The 24,266-nt window shown below is 37.9% G+C and overlaps 2 protein-coding genes and 1 non-coding gene across 5 annotated transcripts in view; all 3 read left to right on the top strand.

Moving 5' to 3' along the window:
* The first annotated feature begins 232 nt into the window (after positions 1 to 232).
* On the top strand, positions 233 to 10,452 carry slc68a1a (solute carrier family 68 member 1a). The gene is made up of 9 exons (XM_008437310.3): positions 233 to 572; positions 3,479 to 3,717; positions 4,024 to 4,103; positions 5,607 to 6,056; positions 6,156 to 6,276; positions 6,585 to 6,681; positions 8,223 to 8,394; positions 8,560 to 8,753; positions 9,492 to 10,452. Exons 2-9 carry the CDS (start codon positions 3,550 to 3,552, stop codon positions 9,725 to 9,727), a joined length of 1,518 nt encoding a protein of 505 aa, XP_008435532.1. The 5' UTR covers positions 233 to 572; positions 3,479 to 3,549; the 3' UTR covers positions 9,728 to 10,452.
* A 7,921-nt stretch (positions 10,453 to 18,373) lies between these two features.
* Positions 18,374 to 18,487, top strand: LOC145549211 (U5 spliceosomal RNA). The gene has a single exon (XR_014085189.1). It is a non-coding gene; the product is annotated as a U5 spliceosomal RNA (small nuclear RNA).
* Positions 18,488 to 19,345: 858 nt separating this feature from the next.
* Positions 19,346 to 24,266, top strand: part of arhgap27 (Rho GTPase activating protein 27) — a 32,739-nt gene continuing 27,818 nt past the window's right edge. The window contains exons 1-4 of one of the 3 annotated variants that reach the window (XM_017301723.2): positions 19,346 to 19,542; positions 19,856 to 19,981; positions 20,783 to 20,846; positions 21,561 to 22,458. In XM_017301723.2, coding sequence (XP_017157212.1) covers positions 21,619 to 22,458 — 840 coding nt within the window. In that variant the 5' untranslated portion in view covers positions 19,346 to 19,542; positions 19,856 to 19,981; positions 20,783 to 20,846; positions 21,561 to 21,618. The remainder of the gene's footprint in view (positions 19,543 to 19,855; positions 19,982 to 20,782; positions 20,847 to 21,560; positions 22,459 to 24,266) is intronic. The other 2 variants (XM_081601005.1, XM_017301722.2) reach the window with 2 other exon arrangements.

Genomic DNA, 24,266 nt, shown 5'->3' with positions numbered 1-24,266 from the left:
ACATGGAAGGAGAGTGATCATAAGAATTAAAAAAGAGAGGAAAAAACAAAAGTGCATTTGTATTTAGCTCTATAAAGTCCATTTAAGAGGATGCTTTGGACTGGATAACGTTAGACCCAACTAAGCCATGTTCCAGTTCCGACATTGAAAAAATGATCTAGTAACTATTGAGTGACCAGCCTATGTAAACAGTTTATTTGTACTTTTTTTTTTGGCTTAGTCATTGGATTTGGGGTTGGAGTTGCTAAGAAATAATCCGTTCTCACTCAGAAACAAGGCTTGTGAAACAGCACCATCTTGAGAATCTTTGACGCATTACATATATTGCAGTTTTTTTTTATGTGTTGTTGTTATAATTAGTGCTTGCCAGCTGGGGGCGCTGCGGATCCTTTCTGTTCGTTGGGAAACCCCTTCAGTAATCCACTACAGTCGTCACTGGCGTGAGTAACCCACCCATCTCAGTGAATGGTCATGACGTGGACTGTCTGGTTCTGAGAAGAAGCAGCTGCTTCCCCCGGCGTCGATACGATCTCGGTGTGTTCGGACTGGATACCTGACAGCTTCTTTAGTCGGTACGCAACACGTATTTTCTTATTTCTTAGCACTTTTGGAGGCGGTGGTTGTGTTTACTTACAGATAAGCTGCCCGGGTGAGGTTAACTAGGTAGCTAATGCTAGCAGCTACTAATACAACTAGCTAGTGCTACAGATTAGCAGGATGGCAAACAAACTCATTATCGATAGCCTTACGGAACGAGTCAGCTGTTATTAACTTTTGAAGTGATGTGGTGGTTTCAGTATTAATCAGTTTAGTATGAGAACAGCAGTGAAGTTGGTGAGCCAGGCAGGTTGTTACTGTGGTAATCTGTAGCTTTTCGAGAACAAAAGTGTTACAAATGAATCTGGTTTCCTCTTTCATTGTAAGTTTTATTGTACACCACCTGTAATACTTTGTGTTTTTTTGCCTAATAATCTAGCATTGCCAGCAAAGACAATTGTCGTGTAATGTCGCAAAGGAAATCAAGTGTGTTAATAAAGCAGAGAAAGTCTAATCTAGATGGCACGAAAATAAGAAAATTATTAATCAGAACGTGTCACTTTTTATAACCAACTTTAAAGTACTGACAACACTACATGTGCAATCTTGAAAGGTTTGCTTTTACTTGTATGTATTTAAAATTTTCAACAGTGTTATTTTTTTATGTTGTAAATTTCCATTTACTGACAGTCTCATTTTTATTGTTCTGTTTGTCGATTTTTATTTTAATCTAGGTTTGAATATTCATGCTTCAATTTGGATTGCTACTGTTTCCCACAGTGGGACGATGAAGGATATTTCTGTTCTATTAAAGATCTGCGGTGACAGACAGGTAGCTCAGTCTTTACCTAGCAGTCCAAGAGTTAGATTTTTTTAATGGAGCTGGTGTAATTTAGTTCAGATGCCCAACAAGCAGTAAAGTGGCTCTAAACCAAAACTCTGAAAATTGGAAGTCAATTTCATAATTGCTTCTTTTTTTTTTATGGTTTGAGAAATCAAGATTCAGACCCGAGTACTGTTTAGGCAGTTACATACAGCTCGAGCTTTTTAAAAGAAAAAAGAAAAAAAAAGGAGAGAGTTTGAAAGGTTTAGAAAGTGCAACAGTACTTCTCGATTTAATTTTTTTTCCACAATGTTACAAATTAAATTCTTCTTGTTTAGTTGAAGAATGCAGTTAAAGATGCAATCCGAATTTCTCTTTACTACCAAATGTTCCCAGAGTAAAAAAAAATAAACAACATATATATGGATTGACAACATACACAGTTTTTAAAAATCCCACAAAAACTACCCCAGCTAATTTAACTTTGTGTTCGTTTGGAGTGATGACATCATAGGAGGCACAAAAATCAGGCAACACAAGAAACCGCCTGGGAAGGAGGAATTTGAATATCAATGCTCCCACTGGGATGACGTCTTTCCCATCCTACAATTTGCCCATCCAATCTATTAATCAAGCCATCGGTAAATCCTTCTGTCCCTCCTTACTGTCTGGGATTTTTTTATTTTTTTTTTAAATGCAGATATTTAAAGCCTGAGTTCAGATATTGGCTGTAATTTGTAATTTGAAAAAGTTTGATGTTTGAAAATGTGAAGAACCTGGAGTTCAGAGATCAGGTTTCATCAGCTCCTGCTTCTTGGCTTTCAGAGTGAGCAGCAGGTGCATCTTTGCCGTCGAAATACAGAGTTACCTGTAAACATCTCCTGCTTTGTTTCACTTCAGTGGGATGTTTGTAGATGTTGTCTTGTTTTGTGGTTTTTTTCCTGCAGACCGATTTGATACGATGCGGCCACGTTTTAGACGTGATACGACCGAGCCGAGATCTGATAGCGGGGAGCTTCGTTGTTCCCCTTGTTATCTCGCTGATCCGAATCTTAACGTTTCAGGGCCGTGCTTCAACACCGCTCTGTTGTTTACCCAGACAAGATCATCGCACATTGAAACGCGGTTGCATTCAGGCGTTTTGTGCTCAAGATTTGACGAGAGGTTTTCAGATTTCAGAGAGGTTTGCGCTTGTGGTGCTCAAGTGCGGGGTGAGAAATAAACCTGCTGGTATTTATGTGAATTCTTTCTCTAAGAGTGAGAAGAGCACCTTGAGTCGGCAAAGGGGAAGTGAAAAGAAAAAAGGTTCCGAAATAAACGCAGCTGGGCAGGATTTGCGTTCATGGTTTGGAAGACGGTTTCTCTTGCTTTCAGTGAAGGAAAGTGGTGGCAAAAGTTGAGATGTAGCCCCTCAACTTTTCCCAGTACTTGTTACTGTTTAATTGTGTTGAACGTTCATAGTTCAGTGTTATATATGAGTTATATATGAATTCCTTGTCCAACAGCAGTCATATGACTTCACTTTTATTTCTACACCGGGAAGTGGAGCAGCTTTTTATAGAGCCCGTGGTTCAAACACGAACTCGAGCGAAACACAGCGGGACGTGGATCTGCCCAGAGAGAGAGAGGAAAAGTTGTTCACAGCTAAACAAACTTTAATGAGTACTTGCAGTCCCGTTGCTTTGCCAACAGCATTCCTGTAGTCTGAAGACGGGACCAGTCATATTATTAATTTTATGAGTTTAGATGTGCAGTAGCTGCTCTGAGGGACTCTGCATTTATTTATTTATTTATTTGGAGAGGTTGTATGTAATAGTATGAGATTAAAAAGGGGGATGAATAGATATCACTTTTTTCTACTTTTGAAACCTGTAGGAAAGCATTAATAAAAATGTTTTCACTTCACATGAATATGAACCAAAAATGATTAGATGTTTTTTGTTTGTTTAATTAATGCATTATTTAAGAAAAAAAAAAACAATTTAGAGATTTAAGTGTTTCTCCTGCTAATTACCGAACTGCAACAATGCAAAAAAAAAAAAAAAACATAAGTATATTTAACACTGGATTTTTTTCTTGATTTTTTTTTTTTTTTGTTTTGTTTTGTTTTTTTGTCAGGATATGTTTCTGTGAAGGTCCAGGCAATGACGATCACAGCTTACCTCAGAGAAAGGACCTGAGAGAAAAGCATGGGCAGGAGCGTCTGGGGCTTCTGGCAGAGTGTCTTCTCCACCGCAGTGCTCTACGGCTCACTGGCCCTTTTTACGTCCATTCTCCACAATGTGTTCCTGCTTTATTACGTGGAGACGTTTGTGTCCATCTACAAGATCGATAAAATCTCCTTCTGGGTGGGAGAGGTGAGTACGGTACATGGAAAAACCAAAGTGAAGTTGACAGGAAATTGTTCAATACAGGGTTGTTTTTTTTATGTATATAACAAATGTTGTCACAAAGGACTTTACAAAAGAAAAGTTAATTCAGCGCAATTATACTGAAAGATTCAAAGTCAAGCGAATGGATTCCACTAGATTTATTCTTCTTGTTGACTTACCTAGTAAAGTCCAGTTTATTATACAAATTGATTCAAAGATTTTCTGAGGTCGTTTTGATCTGATGTCCATTTGCTTCATGTCTAATTATCTTCTTGTTATTCTGCTCCACAGACTGTATTCCTTATCTGGAACAGTCTTAATGACCCTCTCTTCGGCTGGCTGAGTGACCACGCCTTCCTCAGCTCTCCTCAGTAAGCCTCTGCATCTCTTTTTTTTTAAAAACATTCTTACCCTGCAGAATATTTACCTGCTGGCCTTTTTGTGACTCAACAGATCACAGCGAAAAAGAAACTTGACATAATTGTGCGCTTCATCTTCGTGACTTTTCATTTAATGCCGCAAAGTTTAAGCATTACTAATAGATTATTTTATCGGATATTCTGATGATTAATCGGATGAACTAATTGGCACAGTTTGCAGATTTTTCATTTACTCCCTTAAGCATTTTTACACAATATTTGAAATGCATTAAGAGGAAAATAAAAGAATAACTCGATTCCCTTTTTAAACAAGGATTTCTTTTTTGCCTAAAGTGCAACAACATTGATAATTTGTAACAAATAATGCATTGCAGCTAAAAAAAAATACAAAACTACTTGTAACATCAAAATATGAAGAGTTCAGTACTTTTATGCTATACTTGACATCAATTAAGTGTAGCGACAATTTGTTGATTATTTTTGGATTAACCGAATAATAATCTGACAGCAAAATGTGCTTGATATAGCAGTTTTTAGTTGTTGTTTTTTTTTTAAAGAATTTGCACCAGGTAAAACTAAAACGCTGCTTCTTGAGGAGTTCTGAGTTAAACATTTTCACAGACCGTGTTTTTGTTTTGTTTTTGTTTTTCTGTTATGTTAGTCTAATGAGAACGGAACTGCTGTGAAAAGGTTTAGGAAAACACTGTTACAAATATTGGAAAGACGCTGACATTTTTGGAGCCCTTAAAGAACACCAATAAATTAGATTTATGTTGTTTAGACACATGCAGAAAGGATTAGAGCATCACCCTAAAAAGTGAAAATAAAATTATTTTAAACATGAACAAAAGTAAATAATGAATCTGAATTAGCGTTTTTCTGCTCTCTCTGCTGCATTGCTGGCAATTTGACACGCTTAAACATTCGTTTTCATTCTATACGTTTGACAACAAAACAGTTGGAAGCCTCAGGAAAATGATCACATTTTCTTTAAAAAAAATACTTATATCTGAACTTGACTTTGTGTAAAATGATCACAAATATGACAAGTCATCTTCTTCCTATATTTCCTGTTTTTCCTGACTTTTCCAGTCAACCCAAAAAATGCCGCCACTTCACTTCCCACGCAGCCGACGCCAACGTCCGACTGTCAGATATGTGGCCTTGTCCGCTCTAATCCGCTGCCACGTTGACAGGAAAACCAGTTGATCACGTCAAACAGTCTGCCACCTGTGTTTACATTTCTGTCCTATTGCAAACCAGTTATGTTTATTCAATGAGTGGTGGGAAAAAAAAAAAAAGTTTAAACAAAGAGTGAACATTGTCCAGGATATTCAGTATTTATTCTTGGTTTTATAAATATGTTTCGTTTGCTGTTGCTGACTTAGACTTTATCTTATTCAAATCTTAAATGTTTTTGTCGGAAGGAGAGCGAGAGGAGATCGCAGCCCTTGTTTCTGCAGATTTCTCACACGGCGTGTGTTTTCCACCCAGGTCAGGCTCTCAGATCACATCGCCAGAGGTGGTGCTGAGGCGCCTGAAGGCCCTCTCTACAAATGGCCCTCTCTTCGCCCTGTCCTTCCTGGCCTTCTGGGTGGCGTGGGCCAGGCCAGGCCTGCAGTTCCTGCTGTGCCTGTGTCTGTACGACGGCTTCCTCACCATGGTGGACCTCCACCACAGCGCCCTGCTGGCCGACCTCGCCGTGTCGGCCGCCGACCGCACGCGCCTCAACTTCCACTGCTCCGTGTTCAGCGCGTTGGGCTCCCTCTCCGTTTTCCTCTCCTACTCTGTCTGGGACAAGGAGGATTTCTACTCCTTCCGTCTGTTCTGCGTGACTCTGGCAGCTTTTTCCATTCTGGGCTTTTTCGTTGTGTCTCGGCTGCTGCAGCAGCGTTTCAACAAGGAGATCCGCTCAAAGCTAGACGAGGCGTCGACACTGAAGGAGTACGACATTTGAAGTGTCTTTAAGTTTTGAACGATATTTTTTTTGTTTTGTTTTGTTTTGTCTTTTACAATAATATGTGTTCATGTGTCCGGATCTAGGCTGAGTGTCGGTCATGCTCCATTTACTCAAACAGAGAAACCGATCACTATTGGCCAGTATCTGAAGCAGCTCTCCAAGCACAGAAACTTCATGTGGTTTGTGTCCATGAATCTTATCCAGGTAAGATGACGGTAAGGGTAAAAATACCAAAAATAATAAATACTTAAAATGAGTTTTGTATGAAGGTGTAAATATTTTTTCTTTTACTATTTAATCTCAGCATAATAAATGAACTTCTACAGCATGGGGAAAAATGACTGATTTTATGTTTTTTTAATTGATTCACAAATTATTGTAAGGACTTTGTTCAAAATCATGTTAAATGTTTCTACATATTTTCAGTTCTACAGTACAAATGGAATATTATATTTACTTTCAAATCATATACATTTGATCTTTTTGTCTGTTTTTTTTTTTTTCTTTTGCAGGTGTTTCACTGCCATTTCAACAACAACTTCTTTCCTCTTTTCCTGGAACATCTCTTGTCTGATAACATTTCTGCCTCGACAGGTTCAATCCTGCTCGGTAGGATTTCACAGAAAATCTTCCACACCAAGAGCATAAAAAATAAAATAAAATCAGAAAGCAGTAAACATGAATTCTCTTAAGGCCATGACAAAATTTAATAGACTCATCGTGTGGTATTGTCTTGCAAATGTATTGGACCCCCTGAACTATTTTATTTTTATTTATTTTTTGACGTGCAACAACCATAAAATGCATTGGTGGGTTTTATGTGTTAATCAACGCAAAGTGGTTTATGAATGTGAAGAAGAAGGAGGAAAATTATATTTTGTTTTTAAAAGCTTTTTCCATCCATACAGCTCTGGAAAAATATTAAGAAACCACTGCATTGAAAACTAGCATTGAAAACCTTCATGCTTATTCCATCAAATATTGATTTCTGAACTCTTCCCGAGTTAAAACATTAGCATTATTGTTTCTAAATTAATATGAACTTGTTTTCTTTGCGTGCGTTGAGGTGTGAAATCACTGCTGAGGGGGAAAATGGTCACATTTAAGGGGAAGATGGCTGAATAGAGATGAATACAGTCAAGGGCAGAAAACTGTTTAAGACTGAAGATTTGAGACTAGGATGGAGGTTCGTCTTCCAGCAGGACAACCACCCTAAACATACTGCAAAGCATATGTTATGTGTGTTGGCCTGTCACAATAAACAATAAGTCAATTAATTACATGATAAATAAAAAGAAACTCAATAATTTTCATTTGCTTGATTTATCGTTTTTCTCTTTTCTCTCTTTCTGCCATAAACTGAATGATAAAAGCTTTCAGTCTGGTGCTTTGGTTTCAACTAGCCCTTTTTTGAAAGACAATTTATGTTTACAGAGACTTCATAATTCATTTTATTTATTTGTTGATTTTGTTGTTTTCTTTATTTAAATGTCTTCCAGCTCCAGTGTTTAAATGTTTGTTAGAATTTAAAGTTTATCGATCCTTAAGTTATCGATTCTTGCATTATTGTGCCATTATCACCATAATTTTACTTGGAAATTGTCTCAAAACAACAATGCTATCATTTATCGCAATAATTTCTGAGACAATTTATAGTCTAGCAATATTTGTTATGGTGACAGGCCTATGTATGTGTGGTGTGCTAGAATCTTCAGTGAAAGACCAAACCTAAATCCATCTGGGTTAAATCAGACTAAGGACAGGTGTTTTACAAAAAAAAAGATGAAAAATCTTAAAAATGTCAGTCTCTACATGTGCAAAGCTGGTGGAGACTTGTCTCAAAGTACTTCCAGCTGCAGCAGTGGATGGTTCAAAGTATTTGCTCAGGTGCTGCTCAATATAAAAGCACACTCTTTTCACACTAAAATCTTTCCCTTTGATTATGAACCACTTTGTGTTGGTCTGACATATTAAAACCTATTAAAAAATGTTGCATTTTTATTTCTCACTTTGGCATGCCTGTTTTAGTTGGTGCTGTTGGAGAGCTTCTACCTTAGCTTTAGTTGAAACCAAGCACATGGTCATTTTTCTATTTCTTTGCACAGTTTGTATTTTTTCTTTGATGCAGCTCTGCTTCTGCTCCCTCACAGGGATCTCTTACGTTGCCCCCCACCTCAACAACTTGTATTTCCTGACACTGTGCCGGCGTTACGGCGTTTACCAGGTTATCCGCTGGCTGTTTATGCTCAAACTGGGACTTAGTGTGGTTATGCTGCTTGCAGGGGCTGACCACATTTATCTGCTGTGCATCTTCATTGCTAGGTATGGCCGACAGTTGATCGTTGACAGTTTCAGCTTTTTCTCTGCTCTGCTTGTTTTTGGTTTTTAACATTTTTGAAAGCTGCACACGCCAGGAAAGATTGACCTGTGGTGTTCGCACCTAAAGGATTCCCGCCAGGTCACTAACCGTCTGCCTCTTCGTTTCAGTAACCGGGTGTTCACAGAGGGCACCTGCAAGCTGCTGAAGCTGGTCATTTCCGATCTGGTCGACGAGGACTACGTGGTGAACAGACGTCAGCAGGCCGCCTCGGCTCTCCTCTTTGGGATGGTCAACCTGTTGACCAAACCAGGCCAGACATTCGCCCCACTCATCGGCACCTGGCTGCTCTGCGTTTACACAGGTACGCACACTTCCATTTTACATGCAGCTTTTGGGAAAACCATATTCATTTTGGGGCTTTTTATTTGATTACATTTTATTTTTTATTTGAACCATTCTTTTTCCAGGGTGGAATATTTACTCAGCAACTTTAAAAAAGAGAAATGTCATAAAATTTTCAGGGGATAAAATCAAGAAACGTATACATCCTGGCCAGATATTTACCGTTTATTCTTGCGGATTTACTAGATGGGTTGGTTTCCTGATATAAATTGTGGTTTTAAGATTACATTTTCTACAAGGAAGATTAGTCGTAGTCTGCTTTATTCAATTTAAAAACTTGTTTTGTTTGAGTTTGAGATCAATGTCCTGTTGGAACACCCAAATACGTATAAGTTTTAGTTATTTTTTTGTAATTAGTAAGGTCAAATTGATCTGCAATCTTGTAATTGCTACTTAAAATCCTGAATACAAGTAGCAATGATGCAGTAAAGAAGATGAATGTCATTAACTCTGATAATGAGCGCATACTTACAAATGTATAGAACTTTAGCAAGTCAGCTTTGTTAAAGTAACAAAAATAATTTCATTAAATACTACTGAACTATAATGCATCCATTTTGTTTGTTTGTTTGTTTGTTTTTCTTTCTTGTATTTTAAAAGATCGTTCCAGAATTTCTGAACGCTCTCAGATTGAGATTTGCACTTTGTTGACACCAAAGGAACTGTTTTCCTCAACTCTGGGTTTCTCCTCCCCCAGGTTATGATATTTTCCAGAGGACACCCGTGAAGGATTCTGTGTCTGCATCCGACTCAGGGACTCCGCCTCTCCGCCTGGGCTGTTTCTACATGTTGGTGTTTGTGCCTATCACCTGTGCCCTGCTCCAGCTGGCCACCTGGTCTCGCTTCACTCTTCACGGCCGAAAGCTGCAGGGAATCAAGACCCTGCGGCAGGGGACCCAGCATGGTAGTCTCATCGATGTCAAGGCTATTTAAACTAGAAGAAAGCAAAGCACGGAGTTGCACAAAAACACTTTTTTAATAACCGTTTTTATGTTTCTGTGATGTCTTAAGAAGCAAAAAGCTGCCGCATCTTCACTCTGCAGCCTTCATCGGGAAATTCTGGACATTTACAGAAATCTTTTTTTTTTTTTTTTGTACAGTAGAAAATTTGACAAGGGAAGCATTTTTTTTACTGAACTATGCCTTATTTTTGATAATGAAATTCAGATTACATTTGTATTTAAATGGAAGACCAAATGCTAACATTAAGCCAATCAATCCTTCTAGGGTTTGCGGACCAAGATGCTCAGTAATAATCCATAATATAATCTTGTTAATCCAAATCAGGAGAACCTGTAGAGCCAGTAATTTACACTGGCTCTACAAGTGAAGTGTTGAGAAAACGGACACTGAAGTATAACTGGACTGAAATCAGAGTGCCATTGATACAGCATAAAACCAGCAGTCCAACACAGCTAATTAAAAATGTTTACTACACAGAATGTCCTGCCAGAAACTTATTCTGTACATTTTTCTAGCACTGAATATGTTCTTGCTTTGTCATCTGTGTAATGTAAAGTTCAGTATGTTGTATTTAATTGTCTCTTTCTTTTGTCACAAACCTGAAAATGAACAACATCTGTTTAATTTCAGTCAGGGCCTCATGATATAGTGACACTTTAACTAGGCAAAGTAATAAAAAATGTTATACACAAGAAGTTTTGTTTTTTTGTCCGTTTGTATTTCCTCCATATAAATAATGTTCAGAAGCCCATTCTGTTTATCCAATATTAAATAGGGTTAAAGGTTTTACTCAGTTTAAGTAGTTTTATTTTTGTTCATTGCATAGTTTGCTTTAGTGTCAGGAGTCTTTAGTTTTGCACCTGTTAAATGATTTACACGGTAAATCATTTAGAATCCTTTAGAAGCTACAGAGTGTAAAGAAAAGGACAGTCGGCTCACAACCACTCCTCTTACATTCATTGCCAAGCAATTAATTCAAGAGAGAAGACACAGTAGTCTTTCTAAACTGGTCAGAGTTATTGCATGGGTGAGAAGAGCTGTTGTAAACTGGAAACTCACTTTGGAAAACCAGCCAAGTGATAGAAAATTGAAAATAAAAATTTCAACAGATGTCAGACAACCAACCGTTCATCCTGGACTTAGTGTTAAAGAGTGTGAGAATGCACTGAGAGATGTTTTCCTGGCTGCTCAAGAGAGTACTTCATTCCATGACACAACTTTAAACAGACTAGTTGTGTTTAAAGAACAAGATTCTGGACTTCAGGTATGTGGGGGTCGTATTCAATCCTTTAATGAAGACAAAAGAGCTGTTCCCATTTTACCCTATGACTCATGGGTATCCAAACTGATTGCTCTTGAAGCTCATGAAGTAAATCATGAAGACATTGCTGGAACATTACTCCAGATGAGGAAAAAAAGCATGGGTGGTGAGAGGCAGAAGATTGGCTCAAAAAATTGTGGATAATTGGGTGACATGCCGGAAAATCAGGGCAAAAAGATGTGAGCAGATAATGGGTGATCTTCCACTAGAACGGACATCACCTGCCAGACCATTTGAGTTTACTACCATTGATCTATTTGGATCCTGTGAGGTGAGGGATGAGGCCCGCAAAAGAGTTAAACTGGAAGTGTGGGGTATCATCTTCTGTTGCATGTCCATCCATCCATCCATCCATCCATTTTCTTTCACCCTTGTCCCTCAGTGAGGTCGGGAGGGTTGCTGGTGCCCATCTCCAACTAACGTTCCGGGCGAGAGGCAGGGTTCACCCTGGACAGGTTGCCAGTCTGTCGCAGGGCACTGTTGCATGTCTTCTAGAGCTATTCACACAGATCTTGTAAGTGATCAGTCAAGTGAAGGATTTTTGTTAGCGTACCAAAGATTTACAGCCTTAAGAGGACATCCAAAGAAGTTATGGTCAGACGGTGGAAAAAACTTTATTGGAGCCAAACCTGTCCTAGTTGATCTTTATCGGTTTTTGGACCAACTAAACAAAGAGAAAATTCAACATGAAGCTTTGAAACATGAAACTAAGTGGAGCTGGAAAATACATCCCGCAGACTCCCCCCATAGGAATGGGGCAGCAGAAGCAGCTGTAAAGATAGTCAAGCGAGCATTGCATAATCTAGGATCAGATGGAGTTTTTACATGGAGTGAATTTCAAACCTTCCTGTATATGGCAGCTAATCTGGCTAATGAAAGACCAATAGATGCAAGAACTCAAAGTCGAGAAGACTGCATAAGCTACATCACACCAAACTCTCTGCTGCTTGGAAGAACTGGTCCAAAAAGTGATAACTGTGGATTTGACTTTAAAAGTTATCCACTCAAGAGATTAAAGTTCATCCAAACAGAAGTGGATAGATTCTGGAGAAAATGGAGTCAGCTGGCTGGACCAAATTTGTTTGTCAGAAGTAAATGGCATTCAAAGAAGCGAAATGTCCCTGTCGGAGACATCATTTGGCTTGCAGACCAAAATGCTCTGAGAAGTCAATACAAACTTGGCAAAGTGATCAGTGTAAACAGTGATGAAAAGGGGACTGTAAGAGATGTGTATGTGCAAACTTGTCCAGGTTGCCCTGTGCCACTTGTGGGGGCTGGAGGGCAGGTGAGGAGGATGAGGAGGAAACTTCCAATGAAAATACCCTCAACGATACTTCATAGAGATGTAAGGCGCATTGTTGTGTTATTGCCGATAGAAGAACAAGAAAACTGCTGGAACAAGATCTGGTGAAGAGAGAGGTGTGACCTCCTTAGGTTCAAAAAACCAGGAGCTCAAGTGGGAGGTGTCAAGTTAAAACAGCAAATTTGTGAGTGCATTACCATCTCCACTCAACTGGCATGCGCCTCACAGGAAATCAAGCGCACCAATCTCTCTCACTCAGGCCTTCAGGAGCCTATAAAGCAACTCGGCACACCTGTGTTCTGAATGATCCCTTCAGACAAAGAACTCAGCTTCAAGCTCCTACAGAGACACCACTGGTAGAAAATGAACATTAAATCATTTAACCTGCATTCAGAGGACCTAGTTGATGGAATGGGTTTATGTTTGGAATGTAGTTTGTTTTGTTTGTTTACTATAATCTGTAAGTAATTTTGACTCATTTGTTTGTAGGTTTTCAACCTGCTTGGTGACCACTCTGTGTCCACTCTGACCACTCAAATAAAATTGTGGTGGTCTTGTATTGTAAACTAAAGTAATTTAAAGACAAAAGAAAAGGGAAATAAAAGGATGTCACTGAGATGAGTTGTTCCTGCGTCTCTTTGATGGGAGCAAGCCTTTTTCAAGTTTGGGCAGAAGCCGAGGCGGTTTGAGGAACCCCAAAAACTTGACAATCTGCATGTGTGTAATCAGATCCAGAAATGTAAAAAGAGGTTTGTAAATGTACGACGTGATTCACTGTTCTGTACAACACAAGGTGAATCTTACTGTGAATCTTGGGACTAATTTAGCTCCATACTTTTGTGTCGTTCAGGTTTGCACCGGATTGGGTTCTGAGGAAAGACATCGTCGATCCCCTCAGGGCAATCCAGATGGTGGCCGAAATGCTCACCATCGTTTTATAAACAGGAAACCTTCAAGAGTCTTTTTTTATAGAAAACCTCATATTTAAGGGTTTTTGGTTTTTAATCCAATTATTTGCTTGTAAATACTGAATTTGATCTATTGTGATAATAAAATTTATCTTTAATCTTTTTCCTTTTTCTATCTTTTCTTTCTGTTTCGGGGAACTAAAAAAACGCCTAAAAGCTATACCAAAGAAAATCCTTCCAACGCAAACATGGTTAAATACAAGGCAAAAGATTTCTAATGCACCTTTAAACATGGGACGTAACAAAAAGAAAATCAACACATTTTACAGCCAAACAGTGAATCGGCTTTGATTTAAAAACAAAAAATAACGTATATTATTTGCTCTAATTCTTAGTTTATTTAAACTTATTCGACCTCCTCTTGTCTCTAAAAGTATTTTTCACACTTATGCTAATAGCGGAGCTAATCTTTAGCTTAACGCTTTTATGTTTTTTGCCAACTTTGAAAACGGCACACCAAACTTATGTTAAGAAAATATATTTAAAATAAGCTAGTTTTAAATTTTAACATGACTTGATTGAAATAGCCTAATTTATAACTTATTCTGGCCTATTGACCTTTATTTTACCTGTAGTTAAGGCAGATTGTTTGCCGGGATCTTTGATCTGCCCTCAGTAGGAAGCTCCAGCTTTTCACCCTGGTCTGTGAAAGCCATGAAGCAGCAGGAGTTCGGAGAAGCTCTCCTTCCACTTTATTTAGACAATGGGGACAAATGGCTTTAGAGCAGGGGTGTCAAACTCAATTTCACCGAGGGCCACTTCAGCATATTGGCCACCCTCAACGGGCCACATTGACGGTACAAATCAGAAGTGCCCAGGTCCAGTTCTCCAGACTGCAACTTTTACATGCATCCCTGTCAAAACACCCCAGACAAAAGGTTGACTTCCCTCATCAGCAGCAATTCAGTTCTGTAGAGGCTTATAATGAGTCAATGATCCAGGTGTGATGGAGAAGGAACGCATCTAAAGTTGCAGATGGCAGCTCTGGAAAACTAGACTTGGGCAGCCCTAGCATAAATGTATGAAAATACAATGTTAAAAATAGATTAAACAACACCTCATATTGTTAAATAACGCTTTGGAGCGTCTGGTTAGGAAGCGCATTCAAAACCTTTGGTTGAAATGGCGCGTTAAATTCAAGTCTCCATTACAGACTAGATAAAACTAAAGAGAATGCAACGTTGTGTTAATCCGTTTGAGGAGCCGGTAATTTATCTTGAGGAAATAAATGACGACGCAGAAGTTAGTTAGACTGTAACATGCGCAGTCCGCTGCTCAACCACTGCGGACGCGGCTGCGAAGAATTAAAAACCGCTGTGAGTAACTCATCCAGAAGATTTAACAAATGGAGCCTTCTTGGTGCACATTACCCAGGAGAGCGGCGTTCTGGAGGAGCTGCAGACGTAACATCTGTCCGTTTCGGAGAAGCGAAAACACGCAAAACAACAACAAAAAAACCTAGTAAAAGCGCAAACCGGACCGCGCACAGGGCAAAACACTCAGAGTTCAGTTGATCTGTTTGGATCAGACGGATCCAACTGACTGATGAATTAGCGCCGATTTTTCTGCAGAGGAGGAAATGGTTCAGACCCCAGCGGGTGAAGTGATGCTAATTTAAGTGAAGTCGCTTAATTTATTTTATTAAAAGTTATTGAGGCCTCAGTCAGAGGTTTTTGTCACTACGGAGAAAAATGTAGATACATTTACCTGCTTAATTTGTGATGGGATCTGGATTCACGGTGAATATCAACTAAACCGCATAAAATGCGGCTAAATAGCCGATGTTAATATGGTTGTAATTTCACGGATAAAAATAGTACATGAACGATTTTTTTTTTATGTTGTCGGTCAAGATAACAGGTAACAAAAAAACTTCTAGCTGCCGCCCTGACACCAACTCACACACATCTTCATTCACAGTCTTGTAAATCGATGTTTCTTTTCTTGGACATTTTGATGTTAGCTTGTCGACGTCTCAGTTTTATTTGCTGGGAAAATCAATAAGCAGCTTGAGGTGACTTTGCTGCTCTCTAGTGGCGAGAAGCCGTAATGTTGGCTGGTAACAATCGGAATGCATTATGGGAGATGCAGTTTGTAGTAAATTCGTGCTGAAAACCTATTTTAAGTCAATCATGGTCATATAAAACGCTGGGGGGCCACATAAAATGACATGGCGGGCCAGATGTGGCCCGCGGGCCTTGAGTTTGACACATGTGCTTTAGAGGGTCAGAGACAGGTCCTGGTTGGATGAGCAAAGATACGCCTTATTTGAATAAATTGAATACAAGAAGAGAAAACTTTCCACACAGAGTAACAAATCAGATCTTGCCCTTGCAATTTCTCCAAAGACGTCTTTTGCTGTCCCCATCTCTTGCCTCAGGTAATGAATGTATGTCTCTATTATTTTGTAGTTTTCTGTTGTATCTTCTCACTCTGTTCCGATTTGGATTAAATTCTGCAATTCTGTGACGTCATCAGGCATTGTGGCGTTTTTGTCCCACACCCGCCACAGTCAAGAGAACCCGGGATCCAAACAGGAAGAAGGAGAGCCAGATTATTTTCCAAATTTAATCCCATAAATAATTCTTCCTTAACACTTCCCTTAAATTATTTTTAATGAAAAGATTCCAAAGTGCAAATTTAATTGACTTTTTTTTGGTAAACTTTCAACTGAATGTAGTTTGAAATCTGTTTAGAAGTTTATCAACTGTTAATTATTCAAGTAGCTGGACAGTTTTATGCTCTTATTTTAAAATCTGTTTACACAGTAATTCCATTTCCGGTCCTCACATTTAATCTCTTTAAGGCAGCCAAGTAAATGGAGAGTAGAGAACTAAATATAAAAGTACAGAAAATCTTATAGCATTATTTACTATGTAAATTATGTTGTCAAAATTAAATCGGTGTAGCGCAGCTAGCTTTTTAGCACCACTGTTCCTCAGGTTCAAGAAATGTCATTTTTCAGATTTAATCTGACTCAAAGATATATTTTTCAAACTCCATATACATTTTCCATATATTTAGCATTTTTATTTTTTGACTCTAAAAAGAGAAATACAAGGATGGAATGAGACATTTAAGCAACTTCTTATGTGAAATATGTTGACATTCTGATAAAAAAAAGACCTTAATGCCCATAAACTGTTGACAACAAAACTATCTGTAGCATTAAGTCACACAACCAAACCAGTGACAGGTACAGAATACAGAATACAGACTGTTATCTGCACCTGCTTCAGAGTTCTTCTGTTTTCAGCTAATATTGATTAACACCTTACATTACAAAAACACACAATCTTACCAAAACTTTTTTGTCTAATTTCTACTGCATATGCCTTGGTACACTTGAAATATGACAAAACTTTCACAAAATATATAGGAGCTTGTTTTAAGTTAATTCCTTCATTTTTATGAAAAAGGACAAGCTCCATTGGCAGATAAATTGGGGGGGAAATGTCTTGCTATATAATAATAGAATAGGAATAGAATATCCTGATATTGATGTATGATGAGCATATTACAAAGCACACAGCCGTTCATCATTTATTTAATAAATTATTTAATAAATTATTCAGTAATATCAATACATATTTATATAACTACACAAACACAAATTAATAAGGATTAATACTGAATTATATTGAATACATGTTTGTATGTGTATATATATATATATATATATATATATATATATATATATATATATATATATATATATATATATATATATATATATATATATATATATATATTTATTTATTAATCCTTATTATTTGTGTCATTGTTAATCATTATTATTTATTTGTGTTTGTAGTTATATAAATATGTATTGATATTACTAAATAATTTATTAAATAACTTATTAAATAAATTATGAACGGCTGTGTGCTTTGTAATATGCTCATCATACATCAATATCAGGATATTCTATTCCTATTCTACTGTTATAGCCACTAAGCATATTTAAATATGCTGAACTATGTAGTAGAAACATAGTCTAAAGAATAGAACAGCTATTTTTCTAGTCAGTGAGAATGCATCCCATTCAATTATTACAGAGGAGGGCTGAGCTGGAATTTACAAAAGGTTAGCCATTTTGTTATTCTCACACATCTTGTTAAACTATATGTATGTGCATTATATGTTTCTTTTTCACTGTTTTTTTTTTTTTTTTTTTTTCAAAATGAAACTAGTAAAATCTACATTTCATTAAAAAAATGCAGAAACATAGGTGAAAATCTAATGGTTGAAATTATGTCAGAACGGGATTCTTGCAGGGAGTTGAGGTACAAGAAAGACAAAAGAATAGATGAAGTTGCTCTTTAATGCATTTATTCTCTTTTTACCCTTCCTCCCTGACCGTCCTAGATTTAGTTGAAATAACAGCACAGATTCGTTTTCAGATCTTGTGAGTGAACAATTCTCTGCTGATGCATCATCAGTTCTAGAATATAGGTGTCAATCGGACGGAATAAAATAAATTTAAGAAGTATTAGAATTATAGTGGAGTAATTTACAAAAATTTGGCATTATTGTTCACACTTTTCCTCATACATGCGCGATTCACGGATATCGTCTTTCGTTTTTAAGTGCCTATACGGCGCATGCGTCAACTTTAGAAACCGTCTATAAAGGTTTTCAATCATAACATAAACGTTTTCTCAGTTTATTTTAATCGTCATGTCCGCCTCTAAGTTTTTGAATAACTCGTGCTGATTTTGCTTTATTAATGAGCTAGCAGAACTTTGTTAGGCATTATGTAGCTGTGATAAAAGCGGAGTAATACCCATGATGCATTGCGCGATGTGTTGTACAGTTTATCTACGTTAATATTTAAGATAAGAACTCTTTTCTGGCGCATTCTGCGGTGATATTAAAATCTTTTGACGTTCTTTTTCAGCCTCTTGTAATATGTTGAAGTTTAAATTCTCTTTTTTGTTGTTGACTGTTTTAGGTCAATCGCTACCGTCAGTGTGAATTGTATGCTGGAGTATAAAGACTCGAGGAGCCCTCTGACCGTCATGCACTCATGTTTCTCTTCAGATCGTATAAATCTTTCGCCTTTTACTAAAGATTTCCGTGGAGAGGAACAACATGAGTTTCACCTAATTTTTTGATGCCCTGCCGATGGCAGGGCTCCTTTTGCTGTCAAATGAAAAACTAATGATTTATCACTAATTATTACTCTTGGATTTCGTTATACTTACATTGTGAGTGGTAGAGATTGTATGGTTAAAAACTGGGTCAACAACTGGGTCAAACAAACAAAAGAGCTAATGCTTACATTTATTTTAAAGTTTGTTACTGGGCCAACCCTGTTTTTTAAAGAATAAGGAAACTATGAAAGTCATAATTTTTCATTTTTAATATTTGACATGCTTTGCATTTATAATCAATAATTATATTTGTTGCTGTTCCTAGTGAACCTTTTTTGTATTGACTCAAATAATCTATGTACAATATTAAAATATGCTTATCAAAACTTTTGACTAGAAAGTTAAACCAAAAGAAACTTCTAAGGGGTAAACACTTAAGAGCACAGAATGTAAATCGTCAAAACAAAGACTATTCTCCTCCAGCAGAGGGCGTATTTGATCGTCAACACAGGTCTCAATTGTGATTTAAACAGACATGAATTGTTTTATGTGGTTTTCAGTGGTTTCTACCTTTTACATTTTTGGTGCCATTAGTTAGCAATCTCACTAGTATATTCAGTTATGTTTCCCTTTGGGTGTTGCTTAAAATTGTTATCTTGTTACTTAATTACAAACTAAGTTTTCACTCCTGTTTCAACAACCACAACAATTTTATGGCATCTTGCTCTGCAAAAAGAAAATAAAAAAATGCTTCTATGATGTTATGTCACACTGACTCAACAGCATGCCGCTCAATCCAAGTCAGCACGCTGCCGTAAAAAGAATTTACATGCCAAGTATTCACTGGGAAGTGTGGGTAAAGTCAGACTTCCCATTTCGTGTGGCTTTCAGAGCTCTGATGTTTCACAGTTTGCCTCTTTCGGTAACGGCACACAGAACAGGAAATCAGCCAGTCGAGCAGAAACAGCACTTGTGAGCAGCAGGTTCAAGCTCTACAACTCGACATCTCCACATTTCAGTTTGTTTGGACAGAGTGGCTGTTTCCCCTTCAGTGACTCATCTGATCACAAGGAAACTTAAAGAAATCGCAACTGCAGGCAAGTAGAGACAATTAGACATGCAAGTAATCCTCGAGGCTTCAGATTCCAGAATGAAACATTTTTTCTGTTTTATTCCACTTCACTTCACTGAAGCGACAACTGCTGAGGGACTCGAGTGAAACGATACTAATATGTCAAACTGAGAAGTATTTTTAGAAGGAATTATCTTTGAAAACGAGTCAGAATTCTTTGTAAATAGTACCTGCTGTTCTGAATGTATCTTCTTTTTCTTAAGGATTTTCACACTATTCATAGTAGTTGATCTTGTTTTTCATCTACAATGTTACTTCTGCCTCTGTTTTTACTTCAGGAGGGCGGTAAAAAAAAAAAAACACCCAGGATATGCCGAGTGTTTAATGAATTAAATGCAGAGGGGAGGAAAAAAAAAAAGACAAACTGAGATTGCCAGATGACGTCGCACTGATGCCGAGCCAAGGTTGGTGCAGGCTTCCTGTTTTGTGGCCGAGCACTTTACAGTCTGCTGTTTTTGTGTCTGTTAGTTAGTTTGGTTCAAGGTTGCATTTGCAGGCGACTTCCTGTGTATCTCCTTTGCACGGAGAGTGAATCTTCCATCTCGACTTGCCTTGTTAATCGGCATTCTTCAGATTAAAATCAAGCGCCGAGGCAAGAAATGAATCCTCGAGAAAAGTAAGAGGAAAAAAAGACAAACCATCCAAAAAGGTGAAGCTATGAATGTAGGAACATGTAAAGCGAATCAAGACAACAGTAAATATCCCTTATAAAGCAAAGATGGTTGCAGTTACAGTCAAACTTTGGCAGGAGTTATCATGTTTGCTTTTACTTCGACTATGCAGTTATACACTACTTGGTGTTGATCTAGCACAAAGATGTCCTCAAAATATATTGATTCCATGCCTTGCTTGAATTTTCAGCATGACAACTGCATTCATACCCAATGAGGTGTAAATACTTTTGCATGGCATCTAGCAATGCCATCATCAGTGATGTTACAGACTGATAGGGCCTCAGAAGATCATTTATTTTTAGTTTTTTCCTGCAATTCTAATTTTGGCATATTTGTTCGCTCAACAAGTAGTGAAACTGTAGCCGATGATGTATCTCGTCAATCCGAGCGTAAATGTTTCGGCTTAAAGGCTTTATAAGGAATTATGTAATATTTGTTGTTTACCACATTGCAACACTTCATTGAGGATTGCACACCTTTGTTTATGCACAGCTCTCTAAAAGATGCCTCTCCTTTTTCTGCCCCTCTTAGACCTGTTCCCTAATTCAGTTTCCTCCAAGCTTCAGTGGAAAGACAGACGGCCTCACGTTCTGTGGTCAGTTTTGTTTTACATAGAACTCTACGGATGATCATGTCCTGTGGCTACAGAAGAAGCTCAAATAGTCACACTTTCACCGCCAAATTTGACAGTTGGTGTGAAGTGTTTTTTTTGTTGTTGTTTTTTTTGCACATATGCTTTGGTTGATTTTGAGTAAACACGGTTCTTTGTATATTTGGCCAAACTGTTCCTCTTTGCTCTCATCTGACCTTACAGGACTCTGTGAAAGCAATCGCATCCCTGCAACATTTTCTCCGATACCCCACATTTAAAAGCATTATGATAGGTTAATCAACTATGTAGTACTGAATTATTTTAAGGTGTTAAAAAATAAAATTAAAAATCCCTCTGTAGAGGCTGCACACTACAACAACTGTAAACTTACAGCCAGTGCTACAATATGGATGGAAACATGTTTGTAAAATCCCATTAAAACTAATTGAATTTTGTGGCTGTGACTTGAAACAAACATGGAAAAGTTAAAAATATATTAGTAGCCTGCTTTTAGTTTTACAAACTCGGGGAAGTTCTGTGACATAAACAAACACTAGAGCGTAGGTCGTGTGATGTTGTTCATGTTGTCAGGCGAATGCAGGGCAAAAACAGAAACTCGTTTTGGTAGGCGGAAGTGTAGGACAGTGAACTGTGTACTACTAGCTGATATTTTCATTCTGAAACTTATTCTAACATCACATTTCCTCTATTTTGCAGCTCCAAAATGTTAGAGCTGCCACCAAAGTAACTGAGCTTCCACAGGAGGGGGGAGGAGATGGCGTTCGTGTTGGTGGAGTTCGACTTTGAGTACAAAGCGAAGGATGGCCGCCACATCTGCATCAAACCTAACGAGAGGTACGTCCTCGTCTCCAAGACCAACGATCATTGGTGGCGTGTTTCCAAAGACCAAGACTCCAAACCCTTCTATATCCCAGCCGAGTACGTGAAGGAGGTCTCTGCGCCTCCTGGGACCTCTTCTGGCCCTAAAAAAACAGAATCACCAAAGAGTACCACAAAACGTAAACCAGTGGATGCGACTGGGAAGAACAAAGCCGTGAACACGACCAGGAAAACGTCACTCGACACAAAAACAGTGACTCATCCAGCTGTTCGGGATGACTCAAAAGAAACCTATCGTTTCTCCACGTTTGGTCTGTGGGTCAACTTGCCAAGTGAAACTTCGAAAGATGCACCAGCAGCCAGGAACCGTGCTCACAGTTTGGACGATAGAAATAAGCCTGCGGCTCCTAACTCATCACGCCGTGGATCAGTCACTCCAGAACCAGTAGTATCTGAAGATCAACAACTTTATGCTACACCTCAGCATGGCGGTAAAAAGCAGCAGGGAAAGAACACAGACCAGGACAAGTCCAGAGAGAAGTCCCTGGCTTCTGCGAATGACAAAGATGTGGATTTACCTCCTCATGACATATGTGAAATGGATTTTCCTTTACCTCCACCACACTTCTATGACATGACTCCAGAGATAAGCATAACTGACTGTGACTCCTTTCCCGAGCCTCCTGACCTCGCAGCGTCCTCACCCAAAGAGTCAGCGCCGCAGCACCAAAGTTCTGACCAGGCAGCAGAACAGGCTTCTCTCACAACAGAGCAGGTAAAGCTTTTACACAATTAATGACTCTGATTGTTGTATTAACATAATTTTTTGGCAGGATGAGATAAAAAAAAGTTTCACTTTACAGCCACCAGATGGCGCAATTTTACTTGTCAATGTGGGGTGGGACTGCCATATTGTTTCTATTTGAAGGAAGTTCCAAAAGAAAAACAGACAGAAAAAAAAAATAAAACGCTCATCTAAATGTATTTGGAATCATCTTATTTATGGTTGACACTTAAGTGTATAATTTAACAAACTTAAAGCATTACTTCACTTTAGTAAGTCCTACAATTAATAATAAGCAAATCAACTCATAGAGAGTTTGTTTTAGTAGTCTGCATTTTAACATTTATTTCAAATTTATGCAGAGGCTGTCGGTCCCAATAAGCTTCAAATAAATTATTATAAGAAACAAAAACTCCTCCAAATTAGTTGCAATTCATTGCATATCATTCGCAGGGAAATCGAAGCACCAGCTAGTTTCATTTCCTCAGGCTTTTAGAAATTGTTAAATTAGTTCCTTTCAGAGGGGAAAATCACAGGGCTTGCATGTACAGTACAGCATAAAAATACTTTCCCCTTGAACTTTCCTACCTTTTTGTCACATGATGATCTCGACTGCAATAACTTTTATTGGGGTTTTATGACAGACCAACACAAAGCACTCCACACGTGTGAAAATGAAGGAAAACAATGCATGTTTTTCTCTTTTTTTATTATTTATTTTTTTACAAATTAGGAATATGGGAAGTGTATTATGTACATTTAATTTGCATGCACAGCTGATTTTGATTTGACAACATGTATCCACTCTGTGTTGGTTTGTCATACAAAATCACAGTAAAGTATTTTCAACCTTTGTGGCTGTAAAATAAGGACACAACGTGGAAAAGCCAAAAGGCTGTGAATAATTTGCAAGGGGCCTGCAGAAGCTGCTTTAACTGTGGAGGTAAAGAAAGATCGACGAATTACGGGTTAAAATAAGGCCAGACGACCAGAATAAAGGCTATGGATTATCCGCTTTATGTTGCTATGTCTTCAAATGAAAATAAAAGTACAATAATTGAAATCAAAGTTATGACTTCAATTTAAGCTAACTTAATACAATGTTTGAATGAAGCATCTTTGGTTTGTACATCTAAAACTTCTGGGTATAGAACTGGCAGAATCAGAATATTAATGCAGAATTTATTTATTTTTTTCTCCAAAAGTAGAATACACAAATTCTACATTTTGCATCTTTAAATCAGGATATGAAATTCCGGTGTTGACGGAGACATTTTGCAACCGAGCGTAACGACCCGACAAATGTGTTAATGTGCAAAAATACCAATAGATAGAAAATCTCCATACACGCCTGATAACTATTATCAGTACAAAACAACACTTCTTTTTTGTCTGACTGAGAAAGATGTACAAATGAAATTTCATCCCACTTCGACATTATATTTAACCCCATATCATTTCACTTCCCACTCCGTGCAGCAGAAACAGAACTCGGTGGCATCCAAGTCTCAGTTTCACTATTTCATAATTAGGACTCTCTGATAAATTCACTATTAATACAAGCAGATGATTCATTTTGTTTGCTCTCTCAAGTGATTTTGAGAGAGCAAGTGATTTTTGTCAACAGTTACATGAGTTGAAGGGAGTTTTCTTGGACACATATGGAAAAATGTCATTTAAAAATGATTTGTTGCAAGTTTGTTTTGTTTTTTTAAGTAATGCTAAAAGTTATTTTAAAAATTATTTCAATTTACTGAGACTCTTTGGGGTAACCCAATGCGTTACAAGCCGTCATATTG

This window comes from Poecilia reticulata, chromosome 19, assembly GCF_904066995.2.
Source record: "Poecilia reticulata chromosome 19, P_reticulata-male-v2, whole genome shotgun sequence".
NCBI classification, from domain to species: Eukaryota; Metazoa; Chordata; class Actinopteri; order Cyprinodontiformes; family Poeciliidae; genus Poecilia; species Poecilia reticulata.
The sequence above is the reverse complement of the archived record's forward strand: the minus strand, read 5'-3'. Positions and strand labels throughout refer to the sequence as shown.